General features: G+C 37.6%; 1 protein-coding gene across 1 annotated transcript; it reads left to right on the forward strand.

The window, feature by feature from the left end:
• The first annotated feature begins 228 nt into the window (after positions 1-228).
• LOC129926582 (uncharacterized) lies at positions 229-10,685 on the forward strand. The gene is made up of 5 exons (XM_056031467.1): positions 229-280; positions 4,844-4,899; positions 5,469-5,619; positions 6,684-6,956; positions 10,570-10,685. Exons 1-4 carry the CDS (start codon positions 257-259, stop codon positions 6,909-6,911), a joined length of 459 nt encoding a protein of 152 aa, XP_055887442.1. The 5' UTR covers positions 229-256; the 3' UTR covers positions 6,912-6,956; positions 10,570-10,685.
• The last annotated feature ends 5,570 nt before the right edge of the window (positions 10,686-16,255 follow it).

Below are 16,255 nucleotides of genomic sequence, written 5' to 3' on the forward strand. Positions count from 1 at the left end.
AAACATTTCTTTAAAAACAGATGACCTTTACATCTCCTGCCATATGTACCAAAAGGTCTGAAATGGGAACTTTTTTTTTTACACAAACACACAAGGCAAACATGTCAGATAGATAGAGAAAGACATTTTTATGTTTTATGTGGTAACAGCGTGCTGAAATGTTTCATGATAACTTTTAATCTCGTAACGACATCTTCCATTAGAGCTATATATAAAGCGAGTTTTAGTGTTGTAAGAAGTCTAACGCAGAGATACAATGATGGACGGCGTTGTGGTTCAGGTAGTCTTTATTATTTTATATAATCTAAACTATTGACTGATATGAAAATGTGGCAGGAGAATACATTTCAATTCTGTATGAAAAAAAAAAGCCGCTACTAGTTCTGTTTGGTCTGTCTGTCCGTCCGTCCGTGTGACAATCAGTCACACTTAGGTCTCAAAAAAAAATAATTTAAAAATCGAATTTCACATATTGTTGCTTGCAATGTGGACTTTTCTATTTTAAAATTGAATTAATTATGCAAGACAATTTTATTTTTCATAGAAAATATTCCATGTCTAGCACAATATATATTAACAAAGAGAAATAATCTACGTGTATTTTTAGTAACATTGATTCGAATATATTTTTAAAACAGGAAACGTTGGTGTAAATACCTTGAGAACTCTCGCGTTAATGTTTATTAGCCCTCGTGATTTTACAAAGACATTTTTTAGTATAAGCAAGCCTTGTAACGTAGTAGAAAGGGTTTTTTTTCGGAACAATTTCATAAATAAAAATAACTCGATTCCTCTCTCCCTTAAATGATTTATTTGATGTATAGTATAGGATACTTTGTTCTGTACATGTTACGTTAATACCACGCTAGTATAGATTTAGATGTTTGTTGTTTTTTCTTATTTTTTCAATCGCTCTCGTACGTCAGTCAGTCTGTCAACATTCAGCTTCTTTGCCCTGGCCTAGGCTAGCCATCTTTTATTACCATCTTGATGGTGATGTTCAGCTTCGTCCGGATCCTCCGTGTAACAGTCGGCGCTCGGGATTACTCTAGTGTGCACCACATCCCTGACATCACATTGCCTCACTTTTATGTAATCCTACAGGCACTGGCGGATCCAGGGGGGGGGGGCGGTAGGGGCGATCGCCCCCCCCACTCGGCCGACCCCCCCCCCGAAGGGGGGGGCGGACGAATTTTAGTATAGAATTCACACAATTTGTATACGAATTCATTACTTATGTTAATAATATATACTAATTATTTATATTTCAACCTATTTTTAGATTATTTCGCCCCCCCCCTCTAGTATGTTGGCCGATTTGGTGGGGTCGGGAGGGGGCGATGGTATCAATCCCGCCCCCCCCCTAAACTTTCGAGTGGGAGGCGGTCCAATTTCTTTGTAGAAATCACAGCTTGCTAACAGAATCAATTACATATCTATGTGATTAAAACTTGTTATTGATATTTTAACCGATCTGTTCCCTGTTTGCCAATTTATCTCTACTGCCCTTCCCACCTAACCCTTTTGAGAGGGGGGGGGCGGTCCTACTTTAATGGAGAAATCATAGTTTGTGAACAAAATTAGTTGAATTAATATATAGATTTATATTATGTCGCTCGCCTTCTTGTATCTTGGCCGTTTCGGTGAGGTTGGGGGAGGGGGAAATTGCATGCACTGCCCTCCCCACTCTAGCCCTCTGAGTGGGGGGGGGCGGTCCTATTTTTGTGGAGAATCATAGTTTGTGAACAAAATTAGTTGAATATCTATATAATATAAACTACATATTGATATGTGAACTCATTGTATATTATGTCGTACCACACTCTAATCTCAAATTTTATCATTAGTAAAATTTAAATGAAAAAGGGTTGTACCAGGTGGGAGGGGCGATTCATGCAATCGCCTTTCCCCCATCGGACAAACCAATACTTTTTCTTTTTGTATTACAGTTAGGAAATTACAAAACAAAAACATCTGTCACTAATTTAATTTATATATACTATAAATTAAATTCTTACATCGAGTCGCCACACCCCTATTCTTTAATGCCAAATGCAATCTTTAGCAGAAATTATTAAAGGAGCGAGGATTAATCGTTTTCACTCTACCGCCCCTCCCATTTCCAGACAGAGTTTATGTAATTTCACATGAATTTATCATGACTATTTTAAGAAAGACTTTGCATTCAAAAAAATTAGAATTCAAACGAAATTTTTCAGTATAAGAGTCACGATTGAGATGAGTTCTAAACCCAAATAATTTTTTCATAGTCGCTTTTTCTAACCTTTACTCAATCTGATATTTTTCTAGTTAAATAAATTTGGGACTATAACTCACAATTTATACTTTGATTTTATTGAATATTATTTATCGAATAATTGTTTTTCGGCGGAGATCCTCAAAGCCAAAATCTAAATATGTGGGGTATCTTATCTTTTCAAGGAACAAATCGGATTTTTGGCAATGTATTAAGGGCCTATAAATTCATATTAGAATATTATAAGTACAACATTATTCAAAAGGTCCTTTTTTAATAGTATGAATAATGAGTTTTAGGTCAGGAGAATACCTTTCTTCTGTGAAGTATGCAAGAAAACTCTTTTGGCGGCGGGGCTTCGCCCCGAACTCCATGGATGAACAATGAGCTGTAGATGTCAGGAGAATGCGTTACTGCAATGAAGAATGCAACAAAACACTTTTTGCGGCGGGGCTTCGCCCCGAACTCCACTGATGGATAATGAGCTGTAAATGTCAGGAGAATACTTTTCTGCAGTGAAAAAAGCAAGAAAACGCTTTTGCCGTCGGGGCTTCGCCCCGAACTCCATTGATAAGTAATGAGTTGTAGATGTCAGGAGAATGCGTTTCTACAGTGAAGAATGCAAAAAAACGCTTTTGGCGGCGGGGCTTCGCCCCGAACTCCATTGATAAGTAATGAGTTGTAGATGTCAGGAAAATGCGTTTCTACAGTGAAGAATGCAAGAAAACGCTTTTAGCGACGGGGCTTCGCCCCGAACTCCACTGATGGATAATGAGCTATAAATGTCAGGAGAATACTTTTCTGCAGTGAAAGAAGCAAGAAAACGCTTTTGTCGTCGGGGCTTCGCCCCGAACTCCATTGATAAGTAATGAGTTGTAGATGTCAGGAGAATGCGTTTCTACAGTGAAGAATGCAAGAAAACGCTTTTGGATGCGGGGCTTCGCCCCGAACTCCATTGATAAGTAATGAGTTGTAGATGTCAGGAGAATGCGTTTCTACAGTGAAGAATGCAAGAAAACGCTTTTGGCGGCGGGGCGAACTCCATTGATGAATATTGAGCTGTAAATGTCAGGAGAATACTTTTCTGCAGTGAAAAAAGCAAGAAAAAAACGCTTTTGTCGTCGGGGCTTCGCCCCGAACCCCACTTGAAAACCTTATAGCGCTGCCCCAGTTGTTTTGTTTTTCACCAAAGGTTGAGAAATGCTGCTTTTTAAAAATTCTCATATATATATATATATATATGTATATGTGCACGTTTATGCATAGGGTTAGGGTTTACTGGGCATTAGGGTTAGGGTTTGGAAAAAAATCGCCCCCCCCACTCAAAAGTTCTGGATCCGCCAGTGCCTACAGGTGCCAGTGCTTTGAGCGTGGATGCATTCATGTGGTCTTAAAGCGGCTTTGTTTGATGTGAAATTGTGTTTGTTATTGCAAGATTTGCTTCAGAGCAGATTTTCAAAACTTAGGACACCCGGCCTAGCGCTGTAGTCGTCCCCACTCGAGTGTTGAAGTCACCCATGATAATTACTTTGTCAGCAGTGTCCACAGGACTCTCCACGGGTCAGCATAGAATCTTTCCTTGGTTTACGGTTCTGCCTGCAGCGTGGGAGCGTAAGCACTGATAATAGTGACGTCTCTCGTTCTTGGTGTTGCGTATCTAGAGCCATCTAACGGTACATGTAATCCAATAGAAATCAGTAACAATTCACAATAACATGTCCCCTCAAGAAAGTCCTCAATCATACAAATTCTCAAGCAAGACTTCAGGCAAAACTCTAAAATACTTTCCAGTTCTCCTTCCTTTTTTTTTTTCATATCTGTCATCTGTATATATATAATTCTTTACGCCGCACCACCATGCGAGGCACCACGAACGCACGCTGATTCTGTAACCTTCGATGCGAAAGGCATGGAAAGATAATTTTTTTATTTCTTCAGGTCGGACTAAAAAAAATAATAAAATCTCGTGATATATCTTGGAGCAGTGGCGTCATTAGGAAGAGGGGGTGTGAGGGGTGAGGTCCGCACCAGTCGACACCATTTTGGGGGTGATAACCAAGTTGGAAAAATTATAACTCGGGAAAAGCAGACACATGGGAAAATGTAATAATAAAATCTCTAGATACATGCCCAAATATGCCTTGACAAATCTAGATGGTAGTACAAGTGTAAATGATACAACACAAAGTTATACCATTTACAGTATAACAAAATAAACCTGTTCATGTGATGTTAACTCTGTTTATAATTTTAATTAAGTATTATTGTAAAATGTGCAATAACAATAAATAAATGTAATTAACATTGGGATTTTACATTTGAGTAAAAATCAATAAAAGTAGGTAATCAGCTCACACTGTATCGTTAGGTTTCCATGCTGACCTTAGGTGATCACTTAACGCTACTCTGCTTATTCCATAAGAGTTAGAAGAGTCTTATCAAAGACGATGTGTTGCACTGTTTGCTTTTATGTGAAAAATAACGCCACATTTCTTTAAACGATCAAAACATTTGTGAATTTGATAGGGCCCGTCTCTAAATTAGTGTGATAACACAAACTCTCTTTGTAATCTTGTTTTATTCCAGTCAGTGTGCTTCTTGACAGTTTTGTCTATAGTTCTGGGTGTTACCTATGAGCAGCAGTAAGTATTTCTAGCCTTATAATAATAGAAACTCGGCTACTAACATTTTGATTTCTGTTCAGTTAATTCATCTAACCAATCGAGATTTTAAACAATTATACATTATTTTAGCAATATACACATTTATATGATAGTTACAATATTATCTGGGGGTGCAGTGGCTGTGCAGTAAAGCGCTTGGCTTCCGAATCGGTTCCCGAGGTTCAAATCCTGGTGAAGACTTGGATTTTTAATTTCGGGAACTCCGGGCGCCTCTAAGTCCACCCAGCTCTAGTGGGTACCTGACATTAGTTGGGGAAAAGTAAAGGCGGTTGGTCGCTGTGCTGGCCACATGACACCCTCGTTAACCGTACGCCACAAAACCAGATGACCTTTACAGCATCTGCCCTATAGACCGAAAGGTCTGAAAAGGGAACTTTCCATTTTTTATTACAATGTTATCTAATTATAGCTTCAAACCAAAGAACCAATTAGAATAGTGGTATTATTTGTAGAAGAAGACTAATACCGAACTTATAAACCAAAGTATTGTATAAAAGCGCTATATTGTTTTTATGTTTGGTTTATAGACAATACCAGAACTACCCTCAACAGAACTACATGGTACAACAGTATGAGGCAATAACATGTAATGATCTCCTGTGTGGTGTGGACGAGTGTTGTGTGAGACTCACAGGTCTGCCCAATGTGTGGCTCTTCTTAAAACTGCTGCAGGTCAAGGTAGGATCTATTTTCTCTTTAAGTTTTTGTCAAAACTGTCTGTCTGGTAAAATCTTTGTACACGTTATTTCTCCCACACCCAATCTCAGATAAAGTTGAAATTGTGGACAATTATTTTTTTTAACTTGACAAAACAAGAATTAATGATAATAATAAAAAACCAGTTAATTAACTATTGGTAATCAAATATGTTGTTTGGTATCTCAAACAAAGGAAAGAAATTGTACTTTACTGAAGCTCAAAGCATGAAATAGCGCTAAACCAAAACAATCGGCAAAATTATTTCTAATCGCACAGATTTATTGTTGTTCGTCTAGATTTATTACAAATTTAATTACATCACTGACCCAAACCAATTGATACAATTACCCTTTGCATATCATAATTTTAGATCCACTCACCATGTCTGGTAAAAGTCTTGAACAACTTATTTCTTCCTCCCAACTCTTGGATTTAGTTGTAACTTTACACAACTATTTTAAATACCTTCCTAAACATGCATCTATCAAAATTATCAAATAATCAGTTAAACTTATACTTGTAATTAATTATTTTATTTGATACCAACAAGAAAAATGTATTCGTCAGTAGTAAGTGACATGGCTAAATATGTGGGAGTTTTGTCGCCTTAGATCGGGGGTTCTCAACCTGTGGGTCGCGACCCCCTTGAGGGTCGATTGACAATTTTGCCAGGGGTCGCCTAAGACCATTGAAAATATGAATTATTTTTGTCTATTCTTCTATTACTGTGTGTGTGGGTGGGTCGCGGCAGAGTGGGGGATTCTAAAAAGGGGTCGCCGAGCTTAAAAGGTTGAGAACCGCTGCCTTATATAATTGTACAAGTTACTTTTTCCTCGTTAGTTTTCGTATCGTGTTAACCCTTTCGACCCACAATTATTTATAGTACTATTCAAAACATAAATCATTTTTTTTAATTAACCAAAAATTAGTCTATTAATTAATGGAAATTAATTATTTTACATAGTCATAAATGTGGAGCTCTTCCCTCTGTTTGGTATTATTTTAATGTATATTTTTTTTATATTTTGCTTGTTTTTTTGCAGTTACTTGTGCACGACCAAAGAAATGTTCCAAAAGTGCAGACTGTCCCACGACCGCCCAATGCTGTGCCCAGGTGTTCGACGCTACGTTTGCCAAACCTCAGTCTTGTTATGACAGCATGTATGGCCCCTATAATGGTTTTGGCTCTAGAAGCAGTTATGGTGATAGCTACAGCTATGACCACAGCTATGGGTATAGCAAAGCAAATGAAATTTCCTCGGAGTTCTTGAGTTCAATAAAAGAAGGATATTGCGTACCACCGAGTCCGACTGGTCGTAAGTAATAGGAACATTTGCATTTTTTGAACGATCACTACGCTATCGTAACAATGTATTTTTATTATTAAAGCTTTTATAAAGCGTTACTTTCATGCTTAGCATGCTCAGAGCGCTTTTGGTTCAATCTCATCCAATAGGGGTGGGGGTGGAGGGGGTATCTAGGATTGGTTTTACGTGCTGCCTTTAGGCGCTCAGTAAACACAACTCTGCCCGAGTCGGGTGTCGAACCTCGAGCCTTCTTCTAGGTAGCCAAGCCAAGCCAAGTTCAAGCCCCTCGACCACGCTTCCCTTCATCTACAAGCTATTGTAAGAAGGTAGTAAACAAGAAGAACGTCTGACGTAGTAAACAAGAAGAACGTCTGACGTAGTAAACAAGAAGAACGTCTGACGTAGTAAACAAGAAGAACGTCTGACGTAGTAAACAAGAAGAACGTCTGACGTAGTAAACAAGAAGAACGTCTGACGTAGTAAACAAGAAGAACATCTGACGTAGTAAACAAAAAGAACATCTGACGTAGTAAACAAGAAGAACATCTGACGTAGTAAAATAGAAGAACATCTAACGGAGTAAACAAGAAGAACATCTGACGTAGTAAACAAGAAGAACATCTGACGTAGTAAACAAGAAGAACATCTGACGTAGTAAACAAGAAGAACATTTTACGTTTTCAACAGGAAGAACATCTGACGTAGTAAACAAGAAGAACATCTAACGTAGTAAACAAGAAGAACATCTGACGTAGTAAACAAGAAGAACATTTGACGTAGTAAACAAGAAGAACATCTGATGTAGTAAACAAGAAGAACATCTGACGTAGTAAACAAGAAGAACATCTAATCTAGTAAACAAGAAGAACATCTAACGTAGTAAACAAGAAGAACATCTGACGTAGTAAACAAGAAGAGTATCTGACGTAGTAAACAAGAAGAACATCTGACGTAGTAAACAAGAAGAACATCTGACGTAGTAAACAAGAAGAGTATCTGACGTAGTAAACAAGAAGAACATCTGACGTAGTAAACAAGAAGAACATCTGATGTAGTAAACAAGAAGAACATCTGACGTAGTAAACAAGAAGAACATCTGACGTATTCAACTGGAAGAACATCTGACGTAGTAAACAAGAAGAACATCTGACGTATTAAACTGGAAGAACATCTGACGTAGTAAACAAGAAGAACATCTGACGTAGTAAACAAGAAGAACATCTGACGTATTCAACTGGAAGAACATCTGACGTAGTAAACAAGAAGAACATCTAACGTAGTAAACAAGAAGAACATCTGACGTAGTAAACAAGAAGAACATCTGACGTAGTAAACAAGAAGAACATCTGACGTAGTAAACAAGAAGAACATCTGACGTAGTAAACAAGAAGAACATCTAACATATTCAACAGGAAGAACATCTGACGTAGTAAACAAGAAGAACATCTGACGTAGTAAACAAGAAGAACATCTGACGTAGTAAACAAGAAGAACATCTAACATATTCAACAGGAAGAACATCTGACGTAGTAAACAAGAAGAACATCTGACGTAGTAAACAAGAAGAACATCTGACGTAGTAAACAAGAAGAACATCTGATGTAGTAAACAAGAAGAACATCTGACGTAGTAAACAAGAAGAACATTTGACGTAGTAAACAAGAAGAACATCTGACGTAGTAAACAAGAAGAACATCTGACGTAGTAAACAAGAAGAACATCTAATCTAGTAAACAAGAAAAACATCTAACGTAGTAAACAAGAAGAACATCTAACGTAGTAAACAAGAAGAGTATCTGACGTAGTAAACAAGAAGAACATCTGACGTATTCAACTGGAAGAACATCTGACGTAGTAAACAAGAAGAACATCTGACGTAGTAAACAAGAAGAACATCTGACGTAGTAAACAAGAAGAACATCTAACATATTCAACAGGAAGAACATCTGACGTAGTAAACAAGAAGAACATCTGACGTAGTAAACAAGAAGAACATCTGACGTAGTAAACAAGAAGAACATCTAACATATTCAACAGGAAGAACATCTGACGTAGTAAACAAGAAGAACATCTGACGTAGTAAACAAGAAGAACATCTGACGTAGTAAACAAGAAGAACATCTAACATATTCAACAGGAAGAACATCTGACGTAGTAAACAAGAAGAACATCTGACGTAGTAAACAAGAAGAACATCTGACGTAGTAAACAAGAAGAACATCTAACATATTCAACAGGAAGAACATCTGACGTAGTAAACAAGAAGAACATCTGACGTAGTAAACAAGAAGAACATCTGACGTAGTAAACAAGAAGAACATCTGACGTAGTAAACAAGAAGAACATCTGATGTAAAAAACAAGAAGAACATCTGACGTAGTAAACAAGAAGAACATCTAACGTAGTAAACAAGAAGAACATCTGACGTAGTAAACAAGAAAAACATCTGACGTAAAAAACAAGAAGAACATCTGACGTAGTAAACAAGAAGAACATCTAACGTAGTAAACAAGAAGAACATCTAACGTAGTAAACAAGAAGAACATCTGACGTAGTAAACAAGAAAAACATCTGACGTAAAAAACAAGAAGAACATCTGACGTAGTAAACAAGAAGAACATCTTATGTAGTAAACAAGAAGAACATCTGACGTAGTAAACAAGAAGAACATCTGACGTATTCAACTGGAAGAACATCTGACGTAGTAAACAAGAAGAACATCTAACGTAGTAAACAAGAAGAACATCTAACGTAGTAAACAAGAAGAACATCTGACGTAGTAAACAAGAAGAACATCTGACTTAGTAAACAAGAAGAACATCTGACGTAGTAAACAAGAAGAACATCTGACGTAGTAAACAAGAAGAACATCTGACGTAGTAAACAAGAAGAACATCTGACGTAGTAAACAAGAAGAACATCTGACGTAGTAAACAAGAAGAACATCTGACGTAGTAAACAAGAAGAACATCTGACTTAGTAAACAAGAAGAACATCTGACGTATTCAACAGTAAGAACATCTGACGTAGTAAACAAGAAGAACATCTGACTTAGTAAACAAGAAGAACATCTAAGGTAGTAAACAAGAAGAACATCTGACGTATTCAACAGTAAGAACATCTATTGTAATGAATAGGACGAAAATCAATAGTGAACGATCCGTTTGACTATCTCTGACTTTATTTCTCATAACATCTCTCCCTGTTCTACCACATCTCTTTCTCTCTCTCTCTCTCTCTCTCTCTCTCTCTCTCTATCTATTTATCTATCTATCTCTCTATCTATCTATCTATTTATCTATCTATCTCTCTATCTATCTATCTATCTTTATCAAACCTTCCTTTCTTCCCCTTTTTTTCTATGAAGCTTTTTCTCTCTTATTTCCCTTAGTTCTTTTTTGTTCTCATTCTAGACGTTGAAGAGTTCCGATCAGCAATCTTATATCTGAGATGAACCACACAATGGTTTCAAGTTTAGGCAGTTCTTTGTTTACTCTTGCTTATATAAGGAGGGTTTTGGGGGGCCAGAGTCTTTTCTTTACGCTTTTATTTATTTTTATTTTTTTTTTAAGTTTTCTTACATATTTATCAATTTATTTGTTTGCTTTTTTTTTTGTTTTAGCTTGTTTTAGACCCGTGGGTGCAGATGTTCCAGCGACATGTCCTTGTTCAGATACAACCAAAGTCTGCAAGATGATTTTGGAACCATTTCCTATTGGTATATTTAATTATTCATTCCAAAATTATACCAAGCAAAATGTTCGTGTCAGATTAAGAAACACCAAGATTCTTGTTGGGAGGGTCTTTCAAAGTTTCTAAAGCCTATTCACCTCACCTGGACACCGTTTCGTGGGCGAGTACAACTAGAGCCGTGTTTCTCAAACTTCGGCAAAAACTAAAAGTCACCTTGGTGGTTCTTATCTTGTCAGCTAGGAGGTCTGGAGGAGCGTTTTATTGCATTCTTTACTGCAGAAACACATTCTCCTGACATTCACAGCTCATTATTCATTCTATTTAAAAAGGTCAAATTTAGTAAAATAAAATGTGTTGGCCTCCTTCAGTCGTAGAGTGACTATAGTTCATCTCAAACACTTTTTCATGTGATTGTGAAGCCAGAGATATCACAGGTTAAAGTAGCTTTCGCTTTGGTGGTAGAGGAGCTGGCCGTTTTTCGCATTTTACGCTTTTGTTTCAGAGAGGCCCATGTTTTTTCACTGCCCATAGCTTTCTTGGTCACTGTCACTCTCCATTTTGTGCGGCCTAGGGCGATGTCTTCCCAATGTCAGTATCGATTTCCACTGATTTGAGGTCCTGTTTTATTACATCCATGTAACGGAGGTGGGGGCGACCTGTTTTTCCTGATCCAGTCGCGAGTTGTCCGTAAAGGATGATTTGCGGGATCCGATTGCCCTCCATCCGGCGAACATGTCCAAGCCAGCGCCGGCGGCGTTGTCAGAGGACTGTGATGGAGGGAATACCTGTTCGCGCAAGGATCTCAGTATTGCACACTCTTTCTTTCCTTACCTATAAAATGCTTCCAATGACATGAGTCTCAACTAGCCTCTGACAACCAGTCCGATCTCTGGCCTTCACGTGTGGCTCAAATACTGAGCCTGGCGGAACCGTTACCACCGACAGGAGAAGGGTCAAAGGCCAGCAACTGGCGCCTAAACTAGAAAGCTTCGGGCAGAAGGGGCTCGTTAGCCTTGGTAGTGACAAGCGAGATACAAGCAGTGTTAGTATATCTTTATTACGCGTATTTATATTAATATTATCTTCACTAGTCGACCGGCGGCGTAGCAGACGCCGCTATTTTGCAGGGCCGGCCTTAGGCCACTGCAAACTATGCGACCACAGTGGCTCCCGCACTTTCATAGGACCCGGGTTCGAATCTTGGTGAAGACTGGCATTTTCAACTTCAGAATCATTGGGCGCCTCTGAGTCCACCCATCTCTAATGGGTACCTGATATTATTTGTTGAAAAGTAAAGGCGGTTGGTCGTTGTGCTGGCTACATGACACCCTCGTTAACCGTAGGCCACAAAAAACAGATGAACTTCATCTGCCCTATAAGACCACAAGGTCTGAAAGGGGAACTAGTTAGGCCAGGTTCACATCTAACTTTACATTGACTTTCACCTATCCTTTGATCTGCTGGACCGTTGAACTGTCAACCTTCTTTTTCCATTCTTATCTGTCATTTGTCTTTGATATGTTCTTTCTGAAAATATTGAAGCCTGCCTGGGTGAACCACTTCGGGGGCCGATTTTGAGTTTGTGTTTCCACACAAATTGTCTTTGCAACCTTGTTTAGTATATTTATGTTTTAATTATGAACTGCAATAGTCTCAGATTTATTAGTACAATAGAAAAATCTCAGATCAACTAAAGGTTGATAAAAGCGACTAGGAAAAAATATTTGGTTTTAGAACTCATCTCAATTGTTACTATTATACTTGAAAATTTCTTATGAATTTAAATTTTTCCGAGGTTTATAGATAGACTGAAAGAGGCGGCAGCGTGTGCTAATTCGTTTACCGCGTTCTGGAGGTCATGTTCATTGTGAGCTAGCAAGGCGCACTCATCGGCATAGAGAAGCTTCGTTATGACCATCTTCTTTGTGTTTGTATGGGATAGTAGACGTCGAAGAATGAACACATTGCCGTCAGAACGAAAACGGATATAGATGCCTTCATGCAATCGCTGCCTCATTTGACCCAGCATTAGGCCAAAGAAGATAGCGAATAGAGTAGGAGTAAGTACACAGCCCTGCTTCACGCCGTTTTCTATTGGGAAGTGATCAGAAAGGGCACCATTGTGTCTGATCTGGCCTCTTTGTCCCACGTGAAACTGCTTGAGAATGGATAGGAACGTAGGTGGGCATCCCAGCCTAGTCAAAATCCTCCACAAACCATCGCGACTGACCGTGTCGAAAGCCTTGGTGAGGTTCACAAAGGCAACGTACAGGTTTAGGTTCTGCTCTTTGCATAAAAAAAGTATTTTATAGTATATCTAGAACTTATTTTAGTGACAGTTTTTTTTTTTTTTTTTTTTTTTGCAAAATATTTTGAATTCCTAACTGTAATACAAAAGAAAAAGTATTGGTCTCCCTGTTGAGAGAGGGGGGGGGGGGGCGAATGCATTTTATATTTAACAAGGATGTAATTCTAGTTTAGAGTGTGGTGTGACATAAAATACAAATGGTTTCAAATCTGAATAAGTATCTTGTATTATAAAGAAATTTAATTAATTTAGTTCACAATTTATGATTTCCGCTAAAAAAATTGGACCTCCCCCTCTCAAAGTCTAGAGTGAGGAGGGCGGTAGATGCAATCGCCCCCCCCCTTCCCCGCCGCTTTAGAAGTGGCCAAGATACAAAGAGAGAACAACGTAATCTAAAGTTTGGTTAAACTATATAGCAGTAAGTAGCTTTTATCATATAGGTATGTAGATAATTTTGTTAACAAACTGAGATCCATCTTGTTATTGACCGCTCCCCCCCCCACCCAAACGTCATTCTAAACTTAATTTTTTTATCATTTTTACCTTCAGGACTCTGTACATAAAAGGGAAACTCAGTGACAAGCAACACATTCTCGAGGCCGAGAGAAAAGCAATGACGACTTAATTTGCATTTGTTTAAATGATACAATTAAAAAAAAAAGATTTTTTTCTTTGTTAAACTTTTGTCTTTGTTATTGATGATAAAAATGGCTGCTTTTTGTATACAGTGATTTAAAAGTGATTTAAATTTGTTATATTTTTGTAATAAAATCAAAACCACTTTTCTTTTTAAAAAAACCCCACTATTTTACTAAGAATATAATAACTTTTTTATCCCTAGCTAACTCAAAGGTGATGTATAAGCCACAGCATATTTAGACCTATAAATAAAACAGTTGGCATTACAACCCTCCCCTCTCACAGCATAATATCCTAGCCTTTATGTCCAATAAGTCCCTTTTCATTTGCTTCTATCAACCTTTAATCGAACGGCCCACAACCTTGTTTTCTTTTGTTATGTGAAGAGACTCTTTTAACAATACAACAAGACAAAACATCAACGTTATAGATTATAATTCCTTTAATATTCATGAACACCCAAACCACTCTTTCGTTTCTATTCCTCCATTTTTTTTATTCTCTCCCCTTTCAACACGCATTCGCACCGTTCCACATTTACTCTAACATGCGCACGTAACCCCCCCCCCCCTTTTTTTTTGTTCAACAAGTTCGATGTACAACGAACAAAATCATACACAATGTCATTTTAATAACAATACAATTCTAACGGCAAGCAAAAATTATAGTCATCACAATAATAACTGTTATGAGCAATTGAAACAACTTCTGTTAACATATATCTATAAGTAATCATATTTCTATCAATGATTAGCTAAATAGAATAGTATCAGATTTCATTAATACAACTCTCCACTCATAATTTCATGCCTGTACAAAACAGCCTCATTCTAGCCGCAATCAAATAGTTAACTAACTCTTATCTTGTTCCATGCATATTGTACCCCCGACAACATGACCCAGCATATAACTAACTTACAACACTCCTAATACCATAGATTTAACCCAATGCTATTTACGTCTTATTATCATCAGGCCTATATAATAATTCCAGTCTTGACGTTTCTTTTTATGTATTTCTACCACACTATTTCGATAATTTTCTTACAAATGTAATTTTAACAGAATAATTATAGTCAAACAGAAAACTACACACAATTAAATACATTGTGCAAAATCTACGTATCTACTTTCCACTACTTATACTCTTTTACATTTTCTATGTAGCCTTTACAAAAACTTCTATAAAGTAGTAGCCTTAATCTATATAAATATGTAACAACAATATCCAATTCATTACACATATATTTATTCATTGTAAAATATAACAATAATTAGTATCCATCATTTCCACCTTTTCTAATCCTATCTATATAATTCTAACATTATTGACATGCCATCCTTTCAGCTTCCCTCCTTTGCTATGATGTCCCATTGTGATCCCACTACCGAATGATCTAGCTGTACTGTTTTCTAGACTGCTATGATGTCCCATTGTGATCCCACTACAACATGGTCTAGCTGTACTGTTTTCTAGACTGCTAATATCCCTCTCTTTTCTCGTATACGCCTCTCCACTATTGTACCTTAATCCCTTAACTCTGATTAACTGTTGACACTGTCTTCTAGAAGTTCTAGTATGCCCCCTTCTCCCACAATTAAAGCATAAGATGTATGGATTTGTACGTCTGTATGTGGGTTTAAATCGCTTTCCCTGTACCAATGATGGCCTTACTTTACTTTGATTTCGACCCATTCCAATTGCATTGCTTTCTACCTTATCTGTTAATTCTTTCTTCTCGTGCTCTCTGCTACCCATGTCGTCTGATGTATGGGATCTTATGTCTTCTTTCACATCCCCATTTCTACCTCGCGTAGACTTTATCCCATAATATTTCTTCCAATTCTCAATCTCCCTTACTGAACATATTTTCACCCCATGAATATTCCCAATAATTAAATCTATCTCACCCTGATCTACAAAACAAGCTTCCACTGTCCCCTTAAAATACGGTGTGTCTATACTAACTTTAGCAATCGGTAATTGTACAATATTCCCATTAAACATAACACACTTCCTATATTCGCCTGTATATTCATGGTCTTCCACTAAATTCTTATTCACTCCAATAATAGTGCTCCCTGTATCCCTGATGGTCTTGGCTGCCTTGTTCCCTACGAATGTCTGAAAAATCTCCAATGTTCCAGTATCAGATGATAATGATAAGCCTTGCTCTATTCTACCTTTCTCCCAGTCCTTTCTTTCCTGTCTGTTTCCTTGATTTCTTCCGTTGCGGCTATCATATTGTCTTTCATATGTACCACTTCTATACTGTCTATCCTGTGTCTCCCTTGTTCTGTGAGAGTTATTCTGTGTCTGAAAAGTTCTGTTAAAGGCAACTATTTCTTCTATATCACTGCCTCTAGATAATTTCTTCTCCATATGTGCTACTTTATAAGCCCTTATCAGTCTTACTATGTCTTCTATGGATATTTTTAATTTCTCTTGACACTCGTACATCACTTTGTCCAGCATGATAAATGTCTTTAGACTGTCAAAGGTTTTTTCTACCTCAGCGGTTTCCTTCCAGTTATCGAAATGGCTCCTCATTCTGTCCAAGAAGGTCTGCAGGTCATCCTCTGGTTCTATCTCACAATTAACAAACTTTTGGCGATAGAAAGCTTCTGTATTCCCGAAAGTTCGAAGTAGTTGTTCTTTCACAACACT

This window comes from Biomphalaria glabrata, chromosome 6, assembly GCF_947242115.1.
Source record: "Biomphalaria glabrata chromosome 6, xgBioGlab47.1, whole genome shotgun sequence".
Lineage (NCBI taxonomy): Eukaryota > Metazoa > Mollusca > Gastropoda > Planorbidae > Biomphalaria > Biomphalaria glabrata.